General features: G+C 32.4%; 1 protein-coding gene across 2 annotated transcripts; it reads left to right on the top strand.

Annotated features, from left to right (window-relative positions):
• The first annotated feature begins 27 nt into the window (after positions 1 to 27).
• On the top strand, positions 28 to 11184 carry LOC127728336 (serine/arginine-rich splicing factor 10-like). 2 transcript variants are annotated; one of them, XM_052235686.1, is made up of 10 exons: positions 28 to 193; positions 3638 to 3742; positions 5087 to 5190; positions 5940 to 6045; positions 6457 to 6486; positions 6918 to 6959; positions 7656 to 7685; positions 8588 to 8614; positions 10340 to 10396; positions 10879 to 11184. In XM_052235686.1, exons 1-10 carry the CDS (start codon positions 129 to 131, stop codon positions 10934 to 10936), a joined length of 624 nt encoding a protein of 207 aa, XP_052091646.1. In that variant the 5' UTR covers positions 28 to 128; the 3' UTR covers positions 10937 to 11184. The 2 variants fall into 2 exon arrangements, with proteins under 2 accessions (XP_052091646.1, XP_052091647.1); XM_052235687.1 differs by lacking the exon at positions 6457 to 6486.
• Positions 11185 to 16076: the final 4892 nt, after the last annotated feature.

Below are 16076 nucleotides of genomic sequence, written 5' to 3'. Positions count from 1 at the left end.
AAGGGAGGTAACCGAAATATATAGCTGCTTCCTTGCTGAGACTACGTCCGATTTATATCTAGAATTTAGCACAAGAGACCAGATTCAAGAACGCTTGCGCAGATATAAACTAGGAAATTTACATCAAAATGTCACGTTATTCAAGGCCTCCAAATACATCTTTATATGTTAGAAATGTTAACGAAGGAGCAAGGTTATTTTTTATCCATTGGCCCAATCGACTAGAAATCGCATAATTACTGCACACTAAGTTTAGAGCAGCCCAATCTTGCAATCAATTTCCATTGCCTCATTACCCTCTGTGTTATACTTTTCCGCCATTTCTTGCTCTCACAGACGTTCCTGTAAAATTTTGTTGTCACAGACACAGAATGAAATTGACATCTATTAGTCTGAAAAGAAAAGAGAATCACACAAAATTAGCCCTGTTGCCAAATCTTGCAGCATTACTCTCCACAGTCATGTTAAACCAACTTGCCCATTGCCAAGTAGCACAGACCTACTTGTAGGATTAAATATTGTCCGCTATATAATTATATCCACCGGACACTTTTTCACAGTAGATTGTGTCCACAGACATAATGTTATTATGAAATATTGTCCGGACGATATTTACTTGTGAAATCGTGTCCACAGATGTGAATAAGTGTCCTTCAAAGAAAGGACAATATTTCATATGAAAAAGTGTCCTTCATAGGAAGGACAGTATTTCAAGTGAAAAAGTGTCCACTCTCGATACCAACAAAATGTATACATAGCATCATAACATAGCTTCAGTTGGATTGAAGTTTTTAAATTAGCATGGGGGTTTTGTCTCTATTAAAACATGACGTCTAAACTGGAGTATTGAATTCATACAAAATATGATCATCACCATTGTTTAGATAAAATTATAACTGGTTCTTAATTGGTTTGTATTAGTAATAGGAAATTAAATATAGAAAACATTTCAGTGACTTTTTATTATCTCCCTTTAAAGGACAATTTTTACTGTGAAAAAGTGTTTTATTCAAACATCAACCTTAACAGGACAGAATTTAATAGTTTTATCATGAAATTATGTCTGATTAAATGGACACTTTTTCACAGCATCAGACACATTTAAATACCTTTTCTGTGAAAAAGTGTCCAGGACACTTTTATGGCTCACATACTCACTCCAGTCATAGTTAACCAACTCGCCCCACTGATGAAAGGTATTTTAAAATGACCTGCGAAGTCGCCCCATTAATGAAAAAGAATTCAATCTTGCTGAAAAAAAACCTGCTAACTCGACCCACTGATGAAAAGAAGTTTAATTTTGGTGGAAAATTGGATTGATTAGGTCTGGAGCAAGTTGTCTTGCTTCAGAAGATAAGAGGCAGATTACATGTATTGCTATTTGCCCACCATTGCAATATAACACATTGGGATAGTTCCTATAATTTTTTATATCACACTGTGACAAGAAAAAAATGTCTGATGACAAAAAGCAAAATAAAAAAATGTCCTTTCTGGCTCAAATTTCTATGAGAATTTTGTGTGTGGAAGGATCCCTAATCATGCCCTTTAGTATTTACTTTCTTGAATTTTTTAAGATGTAGGGAATGGTGCTATAGACATAATTGGCTCTGGTTTGAGTTGATACTTCTAACTTAACAAAAGAGATGCTATTTTTATACGACCGCAAAAAAATTTTGCGGTCGTATATTGGTATGACGTTGGCGTCGTCATCGTCGTTGTTGTCCGAAGACACATTGGTTTTCGCACTCTAACTTCAGTTTAAATAAATGGATCTCTATGAAATTTTACCATAAGGTTCAATACCACAAAAGGAAGGTTGGGATTGATTTTGGGGTTATGGTACCAACAGTTAAGGAATTAGGGGCCAAAAATAAGCATTTTTGTAACTTCCAGACATAACTTGTGTGTTAGTGTATGGATCTCTCTGACATTGTACCACAAGGTTCCATATCACAAAGGGAAATTGTACTGCAAGGTACCATACCACAAAGGGAATGCTTGGATTGATTTTGGGGGTAATTGCCTCAAAATTTTAGGAATTAGGGGCCAAAAAAGGGTAAAAAAAACAAGCATTTTTCTAGATTCATGACAATAACTTGTGTGTAAGTCTATGGATCTTTCTGAAATTGTACTACAAGGTTCCATATCACAAAGGGAAAGCTGGAATTGAGTTTGGGGGTAATTGCCCAAAACTTTTAGGAATAAGGGGCCAAAAAAAGCATTTTTCTAGTTTCCAGACAATAACTTGTGTTCAAGTGTATGGATCTCTCTGAAATTGTACTGCAAGGTTCCATATCACAAAGGGAATGCTTGGATTGATTTTGGGGGTAATTGCCTCAAAATTTTAGGAATTAGGGGCCAAAAAAGGGGCAAAAAAAAAGCATTTTTCTAGTTTCATGACAATAACTTGTGTGTAAGTCTATGGATCTTTCTGAAATTGTACTACAAGGTACCATATCACAAACGGAAAGCTGGAATTGAGTTTGGGGGTAATTGCCCAAAACGTTTAGGAATAAGGGGCCAAAAATAAGCATTTTTCTAGTTTCCAGACAATAACTTGTGTTCAAGTGTATGGATCTCTCTGAAATTGTACTGCAAGGTACCATACCACAAAGGGAAGGCTGGGATTGATTTTGGGGGTAATTGCCTCAAAATTTTAGGAATTAGGGACCAAAAAGGGGCAAAAAACAAGCATTTTTCTAGTTTCAGGACAATAACGTGTGTAAGTGTATGGATCTTTATGAAATTGTACTACAAGGTTTCCATATCACAAAGGGAAAGCTGGGTTTGAGTTTGGGGGTAATTGCCCTAAATGTTTAGGAATATGGGGCAAAAAAAAGGGCCAAAAAACAAGCATTTTTCTAGTTTCCAGACAATAACTTGTGTTCAAGTGTATGGTTCTCTCTGAAATTGTACTGCAAGGTACCATACCACAAAGGGAAGGCTGGGATTGAGTTTGGGGTGATGAATCATAAGGGGGTTCTAAAAATTGGGGGGGGGGGGATTTTTTTTCCTTTTTTTTTTCTTTAAAATTTTCCATTTTAAATGGGTTATTTCTGATTTATATATAAAAGCAAATAATAATGATATGGTTTGAATAGGTAAATTAAAAAAAATTTAAGTTCTTAGACCACATTCATTCTGTGTCAGAAACCTATGCTGTGTCAAATATTTAATCACAATCCAAATTCAGTGCTGTATCAAGCTTGAATGTTGTGTCCATACTTGCCCCAACTGTTCAGGGTTCGACCTCTGAAGTCGTATCAAGCTGCACCCAGTGGAGCATTTTATTATATACTTGAATGGCTTAGTTTTACTATAGAATATGTGTACTATATCATTAATTCTTAATTTATGAATTAGGCCTTGTATTTACAATCAAAAAAATTTGCCAAAAAAGAAAAACTTAACTCAGTATAAGATTGAAAAGGAACGATTATGTTAAAGGATGATATGCAGCTGCCAGTGTGGTTAAATTGTACTCTTTCCTTTATTTTTTTGTGATTTTAAAAACATTTTCAGCTGAATTTACATGTAAGTGTTTGTTAAATGCTTGGGCCAAGTTTTTTTTTAAGTTGTTTTTTTTTAGAATTTTTGCGAGTTAGTTTACAATGTATTGTTTATGTTAATTTAGGGAAGATGAAATGAGAGCAATGTTTGGTAAATATGGACCATTGAAAGATGTTTATATACCGTTAGACTATCATTCTAGGCTACCTAGAGGATTTGCATATATTCAATATCCTTTCATTAAAAAGATGTGCAAAATGTATTACCCATAATTATAATAAAAATGTGCATTTCATAAAAAACATACTTTTGAAAACTTTGGTAATCTTTCTATTTTATTGATAAAATGTGAAAGATTGCAAAATATATATACAAACTTAGTAGTCTTAGAGTATTTTTCTTATTGTATTTCTGAAGTTTTCTAATTGGCAATCATGCCACATCTTCTTTTTATATTAATTGTCATACTAGTAAAGTCTATGAGATAGTTTGGGGGCAAACTTCAGTATAATGACAATGGCTTATAAAAAACAAGTCCACTATTTGTAGCTGTGAAAATAAATATAACTTTATTCATGCTTAGGATAAGTATATATATATATATTGCAGCATCTTTAAGAAGAATATTAAGAACACTGCATGCAATAGACAATGAATAGTCCCCCTACATGTGTGTCTAATATTGTGCTTTTCTTTTTTCTCAGACTGCAAGTCAGGGGTAGAAAAAAGACAAAGAATTGTCACCGTTTAATGCAAAAGAGATATAGTCTAAAGAGCAAATTTTATGAAAGCACAAAGATAAAGATTATATAGTATTAAAGAAACAGATAAAAGGCTTTACATCAAACTTGGCAAACTAAATTGAATGAAAAAGATTTCTAAAAGACAAAGATAAAAGACACAGGCAAAAAAGTAAAGTAAAAAGAACATCGAAAGACAGAAATATCAGCGAATGTAATAAAGACAAAGATGCAAGACTTGGCATGTTTTTACTGTTGTGCAATAAAGGCAAAGATAAAGATAGTTGCTTGTGGGTTATACTCAAAAGATCTAACAGAAAAGAATAAATAAAGCATAAGTAATGGTGCTAACTTTTAGGACAAAACAATGTTTGCTTTCAAGATGCTGATCATACATGTCTTTAAACTAATACTTATGTTACATAAATCTAAAGAGGATCCTATCTAAAAAAACAAACCAAAAAACTATATATAATTTTAAAAGATGTCATTTGTGTTTAAAGCTATGGTAACTGTTTCTTGTGTTTAAATGAAAAGAAGTGAGAGTAAAATGGAGCAGATTCTATGCACCATGCACTTCAAAATCAATTGTCTGATTATGTTATAATAAAATCTTTATGAGTGATATTTATTTTTTGACGTGCATCAATATATAAAAAACAAACATGATAAAAATATATTGAAAACATTTTTGTAAATTATGGAAAATATGTTAAGTTTATGAAATGATTAAGGAAATTTATAGTTCAGATATTTAGAAATGAAATTCTTTCATTGAATGTTGCACACATTTGCATGCTGTTTTAATACGCATAATCCTTAACAAGTGTGACGTTTGAAGATCCTAGAGATGCTGATGATGCACTTTATCACTTGGACAGAACAAGATATCAGGGCAGAGAATTAGAGATAGAATTTGCTAGGGGAGATAGAAAATGTAAGTTCAACTTAATATGGTAATCAAAATCAAACCTCTTCATTTTCAACATTAAAGGGAATATCTTTCTATTGATGTTATAAATTTAAAAGAACAATTTGTTGAGTTAAAATTTCATGAAGCTTAATTTGCCAACTTGGATGGCACTATTCATGTATTCATTTAAGAAAGTCATTTTGCCAGGATGGCACATTTAAGAATTTGGTGATTTGAGTGTTTTTTTCTTTTCCTTTAGGTCGGATAGTTTCTCACTGACTACAAGTAACAGATAAATTATTTTTAGTCAATAGAATCTTGTAAAAAATTAAAGCAACACTTTAAAAATTTCATGCATCCGAAGAGCTTTTCTTGAATTACCTCCATCAGGGATGCTCTCAAAGCCAATATTTGTAAGCCAAACAATTGTTAGAACTGGAACAGTTATAAGATGAACATTTATGTCTGACCATGACTGCTTTTCCTTTGGTCATTTATGAACGTTAAATTTTCTTTGATGATGATAGTTATACAGCTGTTTTTGGTCTAAAAAATCATTGGGAGGAGGTCATTTTAGTGGTAATCTATGTCATTTTCATTATTGGTTGTTTCACATTTAGTTTAAAGTGAATATGTCACCTTTGTTATTTACTTTATTATTATATAGAAGTGAAAAATATTATTTTGTTATCCACTAAAAGATAAACAGGTTGCTATGTCCACTTTAAAGTTTGATACCCTGGTTAGTTTACCTATATATCTGATTATTATAGCACCAGGTCAGATGAGAACAAAAGATAGAAGACCATACCATGGATCCCGTTATGATGATCACGATAGAAGGAGGTCATATAGATCACACAGTAGAAGCCCAAAAAGGTATACCGGTATCTTAAAAGTTATTTCCTAAATCATCGTTTTACTTGTAACTGAATGCAAATCTCTCTTCAAAATTATTGTTAATGTTATTATCTTGCATCACTGACAGCAGCTTGAAGAATACACATACTAAGAAAATATCTTTAGTATTTTTTTGATGTTATTTGAGTTGCTATATTTTTTTGGTGTTATTTGGGTTGCTATACCATTGATTTATACCCCACGTCTCTGTTTATTAATTAGTAAGTTCTTATATTAAACTACTAAAAGTATTAAGCTCAGATTTAACTTTGTTAAAGTAATTATTTACTGATTAACTTGTTATGGTTAGTAGATATTCATTTTGAAATGAGATTTTGACTTTGATTAGAAGTGGTGCTTGATAAATTGTATTTATATATATGTTTGTAGATACAGATCAAGGTCACGGTCACCAAGGAGGTAGGTGTACACTGAAGACTGTCAGTAACAAACACTAGTAAAGATGTCTGTACTGTTGTACACTGGAGTAATGATTATAGCAGCTTTTGGTAGCCCTAAATAATCAGTGTCTGTACATGTCCCATAGTAAAATTAACAAATTTAATTCTTTTAAAAAGGTTACAGGCAGGCAAATCTTTAGACATCTGCATAATTCATTTCCTCTTAAATGCAATTAAGTTGTATTAATACAGTTGGAGGAAGTTAATGTAAAGTGAAAACTTAATTTTTGTTTGTTATATAAAACAAGTTTAGATATAAGTCTGAACCCATTGACAGTAACATCATGAGAAGTCAGGTATTCTCATTTTTGATAACCTTAGAAACTAAGTTAGAATACTAAGCATTATGCATATTACACAATTATTTGTACTGATTAAAAATTATTTCAGATCACGAAGGTCACGAACAAGATCCAGAACACCAGACAGAAGGTACATGTTTTTCATCATAACACAGAAATGTTTAACACTAATATGTAATAACACATAAAAATGGATAACAGGAATGTCCAAAAATACTAGACAGTAGAACCATCGACATAAACCAGCTAATCCCAACTCACAAATAAACATGGAAAGACAAACAACACATGGTCTAGATAGCTTGACTTGATACAGACACAAACTGTGGGGTTAAACCAGTTTTAACTGCACACACAATAAAAATAGAATGTATTATAATTTGAAGGAAAACATATTGCTATTTAACTATACTTGGGAAAACATTGGTTACAATTCTGGGATATTTTCTTATTTTGTCTGTATTTTAATTCAGGATGTCATATTACTGTTCTGCACAGTTCTAGGTTTTGATTATACAGAAAATACTTAAATTTGCACTGAAAATTAAATTAAATATACAATACTAAAATCTGGAGAATCTAAAGACACAACATGAAATATCAATGTTAATAGCTCTGTACATATTTCTGTATTAGATAGCTAGTAAGTATGCTGGCATTAAAACATTTGTGAATCATTAAATTCAATAAAATTAAATCTGTAATAAAAAATAATGTAAAATGGATAGAATTAAATATAAATGTTCATCCATGCAGAAATTCATTCTTGAACCAAAACATACAGTATACAGTACATTTTTTACATGCCTAATTATTTTATTTGCAGAAGATCAAGATCAAGGTCTTATGATAGAAGGTAAGAGATTTATATATATTATTCCAAAAATGATTTTTTTTAAGTGTCGAAAATTTGTCTATATGTTGCATCTTAGAAGGAAGGAGGAGGTATGATGAGTCATTTTATGGCCCCTGAAATCGAAAAATAGTAAAATTATTCAAGCCTTTCAAAATTATGTTAACTTTATAGATAAATGATCATTTTATAAAGTTTTTGGTTTTAGCCTTGGCTTTTATCTAAATATTAGCGAAAAGATCTCAAATGAGGCTATTTTGGAAGATTTTGTAGATTTTCACTAAATGGAAGAAGTTTGAATTCTTAAAGGAAATATGAAAGACAAGATTTAAAAATATAAATACTGATATCTGACAAGCTATTAATATCTTGAGAACATCTGATTGATGTAATATGATAGATTTATATTAATTTTTTGATTTTTATTATTCAATTCAAGGGACTGAAAAAGTGAGCTAATAACTTCTCCTGAAATGAAATTTATATACAGAATGACTATGAATTCTGTTTATGTTTCTTTGTGCATGATTTTTATGTTCCTTTTAAAAGACATTAAGAATGAAGATGTACACACAGCAAAATCAGTTATGTATTCAAATGTACTGGGAAAGAACATTATATAAAGCTTCATCTAGAAAGTTGTAGTAGGTCCAGATTCTCTTTCTTCAACAATTTGCCTGTCCTACTCGTTATATTTTTATAAAAAAAGTATATGATGTATAATACCACATCTTCTTGTTTTTATATTAGATAACAGCCATATTGGTCCTTTTCATCAAACTGGATATAAAAAAAAACAAATTTACTGCATTGTACTAGGATTATATATATGTATACTTTATAGGGCAATGCAGGCAATTACGAACTGATTCCTGACCTAAATTTTTTTTTTTTTTAATTTACAGGAGGTCAAGGAGCAGAAGTTACAGAAGGTATCTTGCTTTAAATATCGATACTTTATAAATTCACTTAACCTTACTTCATCCTTATATCAAATGCGGGTAAAAAATGAGATGCATTGAAAAGAAAGTTCAAATGAACATCATGAAAGAATTCCAAAAATGGAAGAACACTGATAAACATATTTTAGATAAATTGCAGCTGCACTTTGCTGAATGTTAATTTTGGAATGCCACCAGTGTATATAAATGAACAAGATTTAAGTGTAAATCGGTAAGGTCAAGGTCTCAAATGTAGGTCACATACAAGACAGTTTCTTCTAGTCAAGCCATGTAAAAATTGTGTCAATAGTTTCTTTAAAATGTACTGCTCACAATCATAGGTTATATAATAAATCAAGATTAGAATGTCCACCTGTAAGGTCAAGGTTTCAGATGACTTCATTCATGTGTTGGACACTGTCCAAACAAAGCACACTTTTTTTTTATTCAGATGTACTGCTGATTCATGGCGCATATGAGAGATGTGAAATAAATACTTATGACATCACAGTAACTTCATAAGCATGATGGGTGATCTTGACTATGCAAGTCAGATTTATATTTCTTTGCTAATTTTTATGCCCCCGCTGTAGCGGAGGGGGCATTAAGTTTTACCCTTGTCCATTTGTAGGTCCGTCCCAAAATTGGTGTCCGTTCTCTAACTTTAGTTTGCTTCAACCAAATGTTATGAAATTTATACACAATGCTTATTACCACAAAACACAGATCAAATTTGAATTTTGGTGGCATCACTTTAACCGTTCTAGAGTTATGCCCCTTTATAAATGGAAAAATTGCTAAATTTTTTGTTTCCGTTCTCTTACTTCAGTTTGCCTCAATCAAATGTTATGAAACTTATACACAATGCTTATTACCACAAAACACAGATCAGGTTTGAATTTTGGTGGCGTCACTTTTAACGTTTTAGAGTTATGCCCCTTTATAAATGGAAAAATTGTTTCCGTTCTTTAACTTTAGTTTGCCTCAACCAAATATTATGAAACTTATACACAATGCTTATAACCACAAAACACAGATCAAGTTTGAATTTTGGTGGCGTCACTTTTATCGTTCTAGAGTTATGCCCCTCTACAAATGGAAAAAAAATGCTGACTTTTTCGTTTCCATTCTCTTACTTTAGTTTGCCTCAACCAAATATTATGAAACTTATACACAATGCTTATAACCACAAAACATAGATCAAGTTTGAATTTTGGTGGTGTCACTTTTATCGTTCTAGAGTTATGCCCCTCTACAAATGGAAAAAAATGCTGACTTTTTCGTTTCCATTCTCTTACTTTAGTTTGCCTCAACCAAATGTTATGAAACTTATACACAATGCTAATTACCACAAAACACAGATCAAGTTTGAATTTTGGTGGCGTTACTTTTGCTGTTCTAGAGTTATGCCCCTCTACAAAATTAAAAATGGAAAAATAAAATTCGTTTCCGTTCTCTTACTTTAGTTTGCCTCAACCAAATGTTATGAAACCTATACACAATGCTTATTACCACAAAACTCAGATCAAGTACAAATTTGGGAAGCATCACTTTTACAGTTCTTGAGTTATATCCCTTTATAACATTATATGCAAGTGGGGGCATCATCTGTGTCCCATGGACACATTCCTCATTTACTTTCAATGCAGTAAACAAACAAAGAATCTTTAGAACTTTATTTATAGTCTATTTACTGTTGTCATCTACTTTTTACAGGAGATCATATAGTAGGTCAAAAAGCAGGTCATATGACAGACAGAGAAGTCGAGACAGGTTTGTTTAGTTAATTTGTTAGTTTGATGATTTACAGCATCTAGATTTCATTCAGAAATGATTTTCAATTTATTTCAACTTATGTTTGATGATTTCTGTTGTCAGTTGGAAAATTAAAGATTACTACATTTGATTACAAATATTTTTTTAGGCCAGGTGAGCTTTAGCCATCACTTGGCGTCTGTTGTCGTCTTCCGTCATTGTCATATGAACTATTTAAAATATCTCCTCTGAAACTACTGGGCCAAATGTTACCAAACTTTACCTAAATGTTCCTTAGGGTAGCTAGTTTAAAAATTGTATCTGGGGATTTGATGGATCAACAGACATAGCTGATGTTGCTAAAAATAGAACATAGGGGGAAAATACTTTAACTAAAATTTTACAAAACCAAAGACCAAATAAAAAAATTAGTACTGCACTGATAATGTCAGGTTTTTACTGTAGCCTTTATTGATGATTATATTGGGTTTTTTTTACAGATCACGTTCGTACAGTCGATCACCATCAGCATCACCAAGAGAAAATGGAGCACCATGAACATTTGATGGATATTATTATCATTATGGATACATGACATTTTATTGTTATATAAGAGGAGAACAAGTTCAAAGTGTATAAAATAGGAACATGGACAAGAAGCCAAAAATTGTTTTTATTTTATGTTTTACATGTTTTATGTTAGGTTTTAACAAAGAAAGAATATCTTTGGACAATTTTCACATGAACAGCTTATTGAGAATAAAATTTTGATAAATAAAACATTGACAATAAAGCTGTACAGTTTAGTGACAAGTGAATGTTTTATGTTGACAAAATTCCAGAGCTGCCCATGTCGCCAGATAAGATTAGGATTAGGAGATGTGATATGATTACCAATGAGACAGCTATCAAACAACGTAAAAATGGAGCTGATTTAAGAAACTATAATTTACAGTATGTCATTCAACAATTGAACAAAACCCATACAGTATAGACAGCTTTAAAAGGTCCTGACATGACAAAAATGTGAAACAATCCAAACAAAGAAACCAACAACCTGATTTATGATAAAGTAATAAAAGAAAAACAAATATGACAGACTGCAACCAAGGACAACCACTGAATTACAGGCTCCTAATTTGGGACAGGCACATATAGAATTTGGTGGGGTTAAAAGTGTTTGTGAGCACTCAACCATCCCTTACACGGGACAATGATGTAACAGCATAACATAAGAACAAACTGTAGATTAAGTTGGAAATTTCTTGACTCATTTGATGAGCAGGATGTAGAAAACAACTAACATATAGAAAGTACCTATCTAAGAGTACTCACAGCTACTTAAATCTAGTTCAAAGCCAATAACAGCTATTAAATTAGATAAATCAGTTTCCCAAACTAAAGTATCAATCATTACACATCCAACAGGTATACTGTAAAGATATAAACAGTCTGGGAAAAGCATGACCTATTGCAAGCAAAAATATATATAAGTACATAATATCAACAGGATTTAGGACCATAAGTTTTCATAAGAGTATTGCAATACATATTTAGTTGTGTTTTAATTTATCAAAAACAAAATCAATGTAAGTACCAATAAAACCAATGTTCAAAGATCTTACCAGTGTTAAATTGAGTTGTTATTATGAAAATTTGGTTATAATGTAAATGGTAGGAGTAGCAGTTTGTATCCACAGAAAAATTTCATTGATAAGCAAAGGTAATGTAGCCTATTTAATAAGTTTTTCTATAAGAAAAATTGCAGGATTCACCATTTCTGAAAGTCAACTACAGTATACTTGGCAACAACTGTCTACCATGAAATGAAAATGGAAGCTTTATTTGCAGAGCTGTCATACATGTAGTTATAACTATAAAATTGAGAATGGAAATGGGGAATAACTATGCCTGCTTTATAAACTTAGTATATTTCACTCTATTGAACTTTCTAATTCAGGTATCTGGTGTTATTGGGATGCAGTGGCAATGGCTTTAACTTTTTGCATAAAACATTATATTTCAGACAGTATAGGACTGTGATAATTCCTATCTAAAAGGCAGATGCCATAAGGTCTGAAGTTTCATATCTCGCATATGTCCATTGTCTTTAACCTCAATTTCATGGCTTAGTGAATGCAAAAAAAACAACTTTTTTTAATGTGAATTTTTCAGTTATTATGAGTGCTAGGAAAACTGGGATATATTGAATCATTGCAATGAACAAATGTTCATTAGATAGGGTTCACCTTACTTTGACTTTAGGTCAATTATTTTTATGCCCCCTCCGTAGCGGTGGGGGCATTAAGTTTTTTTGTATATAAAATAGTTGTACATTTTATAGTTTTGCATGTTTCATCTAAGCTTGATCTCATTTTCATGGTCATTTGATTAAAAGTTTTTTTTTTTGTGACAAGTCTGTTACTCAGATAAAGTTCAGAAATTTTAGGGATGCTTTTGTTATTCCAAAATTGTGACTGGATATGTTTTGCAAAAATAAGAACTCCATTCTAAATTTAGAAAGCATTATTGTATGAAGCATTTCCTGAATTCTCCTTGTTAATCAAGCAATTCTGTCCATTGCTCAACAATCAAATTAAACAAGAGTGTACACACTGAAATGTCTCACCTGCTTGACTAACTATGATTGATTTTATAATGATAGTCCTAAAGATAAAGTTTAACTACAAGTATCACATAAACTAAAGATTTATCAATGACCCAAGAAAATGAGGTCAAATTCAGGTAAACCAAACCAGATGGACAATTCACCTTACAATCATTACACACACCAAATATAGTTGACCTATTGCTAATAATATTAGAAAAACAGACCAAAACACAAAAAAACCTAACTACTGAAACTTAACATTCACAAATAAATCATGAATAGAGGTCAAGGTCATATTAAAACCTGCCAGACTGACATGTATTCATAATGAGTGATAAATTCACATGTCAAAAAAACTAGAAATTGTCAAGCATGAAAAAAAGGTCGAAGACGATGGACATATGACAGACTGAAACTTCATATACTAGATATGAAGCCTCCAGGTCTTCTACCTTCTGAAATATAAAGCTTTATACAAATAGTAGTAATAGATTATGCCGCTGCCATATTGTAATCCCTATTTCTCACATTTTGCACTTTTCATTGCAGACCAGACGAAAATGCATCCCAAAATTTCTGAATTGACAGTACTGTGGATACCAATTTTCGGGGATTGGGAAATTTTTTCATTACCATGAATATTTGATTTCTTGGTTTTGCTAAAGTCTGCAAACAATCCTATAGAAACTTTGTACTTCATTGGACATTTAAATTCAAGGTTTACCTACACCCAGAAAATCCATGAAAATTGGTATACAACGAATAATAATGAATCCACATTACTTATAGCATTGGATCAATTTTATTTGCTGTACAGAAGGATTGTAATGTGAACATGTTGGTCTAGCATGATTCTGACTGCATCTGATCTTAATACCATTTTTTGTCTCACCTGTCATGAAAGTCGCAGAATGTGAGACATAGGGATCACAATGCAGCAGCGGCTGTATAACTTTTTGTTAAAAGTTTTATATTTTAGAAGGTAGAACACCTGGATGCTTCATACCTTGTATGAAGATACCTTATGTTATGAAGTTTCCGTCTGTCATATGTTTATTAGGGCCCTGCCGAATGGCGGGTCGCCCTATAGTGATCAGTCTGTGCGTCCATCTGTCAGTCCGTCTGTCCAACCGTCCGTAACAACTTGTGTCCGCTCTATATCTAGAGAACCGTTATGATTTCATACTTTATACTTGACATGTATATTAACCAACACCAGAGGGTGTGTCATCATGTATGTACAACTTCCTAGGTCAAAGGTCAAGGTCAAAAACTTTGGTTTTCATTTGACAACCCCATGTCCTATGGTAAAGATTTTGTCTGCTCTATATCTAGAGAACCGTTATGATTTAAAAGTTTATACTTGACATGCATATTAACCAACACCAGAGGGTGTGTCATAATGTATGTACAACTTCCTAGGTCAAAGGTCAAGTCCTATGGTAAAGATACAAATTTTTTACCACACGTTATTCACAGCGGGGCCCACAGAGATGGCTCCCATCTCAATGATGTCTAGTTGTCCTTGACCTCATTTTCCTGGTTTAGCGACTGCTTGAGAAAAAAAATTACAAATTTTTTGTCATTTGAATTTCTCACTATGAGTAATATGATAACTATATTTGGTATTTGGGTTCCTTGCAATGTCTACATGTCCATCAGTCAGGGTTCACCTGACCCCGACCTTATTTCATGGATCAGTGATCAAGGTTAAAGTTACTAGATTAGGTCAATTTCTCAGATACTAGGTCAACTATATGTGGTGTATGGAATGATTGAAAGGTGTACATGTCTTTGACCTCATTTACATGGTTCATTGGTTAGTCTTAAGTATCTGTAGTTTGGTCCTTTTCTCTGATACTTTAAGTAATTGTAAGGTGTACATGTCTGTATTGCAGGGTTCAACTGACCTTTATTAATAATAATTAGCATCATTTTCATGGTTCGAATCACTGGTCAATATTTAGTTTTCCTGGTTAAGTCTGTTTTAGATATTACTAGTATAAGCAATAGCTCAATTATATTTGGTGCATGGAATTATTGTAAGGTGTACATGTCTGTCTGACATGCTTCATCTGATCTTGGCCTCATTTTTATGCATTCATTGGTCAATGTTAAGTTTTCCTGGTTAATTCTGTTTCTCAGATACTTTAAGCAATAGGTCAACTATATTTGGTGCAATGAATGGTTGTAAAGTGTACATGTCTGTCTGTCATGTATCTTATGACCTTGGCTTCATTTCCATGGTTCATTGGTCAATATTTAGTTTTCATAGATATAAGAAGATGTGGTGTGAGTGCCAATGAGACAACTCTCCATCCAAGTCAAAATTTATAAAAGTAAACCATTATAGGTCAAAGTACGGTCTTCAACACGGAGCCTTGGCTCACACCGAACAGCAAGCTATAAAGGGCCCCAAAAATTACTAGTTTAAAACTATTCAAACGGAAAAACCAACAGTCTAATCTATATAAAAAACGAGAAACGAGAAACACTTATGAACCACATCAACAAACGACTACTGAACATCGGATTCCTGACTTAGGACAGGTGCAAACAATTGCAGCGGGTTTAAACGTTTTAATGGTACCAAACCTTCACCCTTATCTGAAACAATAGTGTAACATCACAACATAGAAAGACACACTATAAAATATCAATTGAAATGGCTTAACTCAATCAAAAGACATATTAACACCTGCAGTGAACATACAGTTTGTTTGTTTTTTTTATATACTTTAAGCAAAAGGTAAACTATATTTGGTACGAAGAATGATTGTAAGGTGTGCATGTCTGTTTGCCAGGGTTTATCTGAACTTGAAATTATTGTCATCGATCATTTATAATGTTTAGTTTATGTGATACTTGTAGTTTAAAAAAATCATTCATGGTCAGTAAAACAGGCAAGACATTTCAGCGTATGCACTCTTGTTATGGTTGGTCAAAATTGAGTTTTCTTGACAGGTCCATTCTCAGATACCAAAACAATATTTGGTGAATACAATGATAGTAAGGTGTACATGTCTCTCTGGTAGAGTTTATCTGACCTTAACCTCAACATTCAAAGGCAAATCTAAAGTTTTTGTG

The sequence above is a fragment of the Mytilus californianus genome, unplaced genomic scaffold (genome assembly GCF_021869535.1).
Source record: "Mytilus californianus isolate M0D057914Y unplaced genomic scaffold, xbMytCali1.0.p SCAF_2, whole genome shotgun sequence".
NCBI lineage: Eukaryota > Metazoa > Mollusca > Bivalvia > Mytilida > Mytilidae > Mytilus > Mytilus californianus.
The sequence above is the reverse complement of the archived record's forward strand: the minus strand, read 5'-3'. Positions and strand labels throughout refer to the sequence as shown.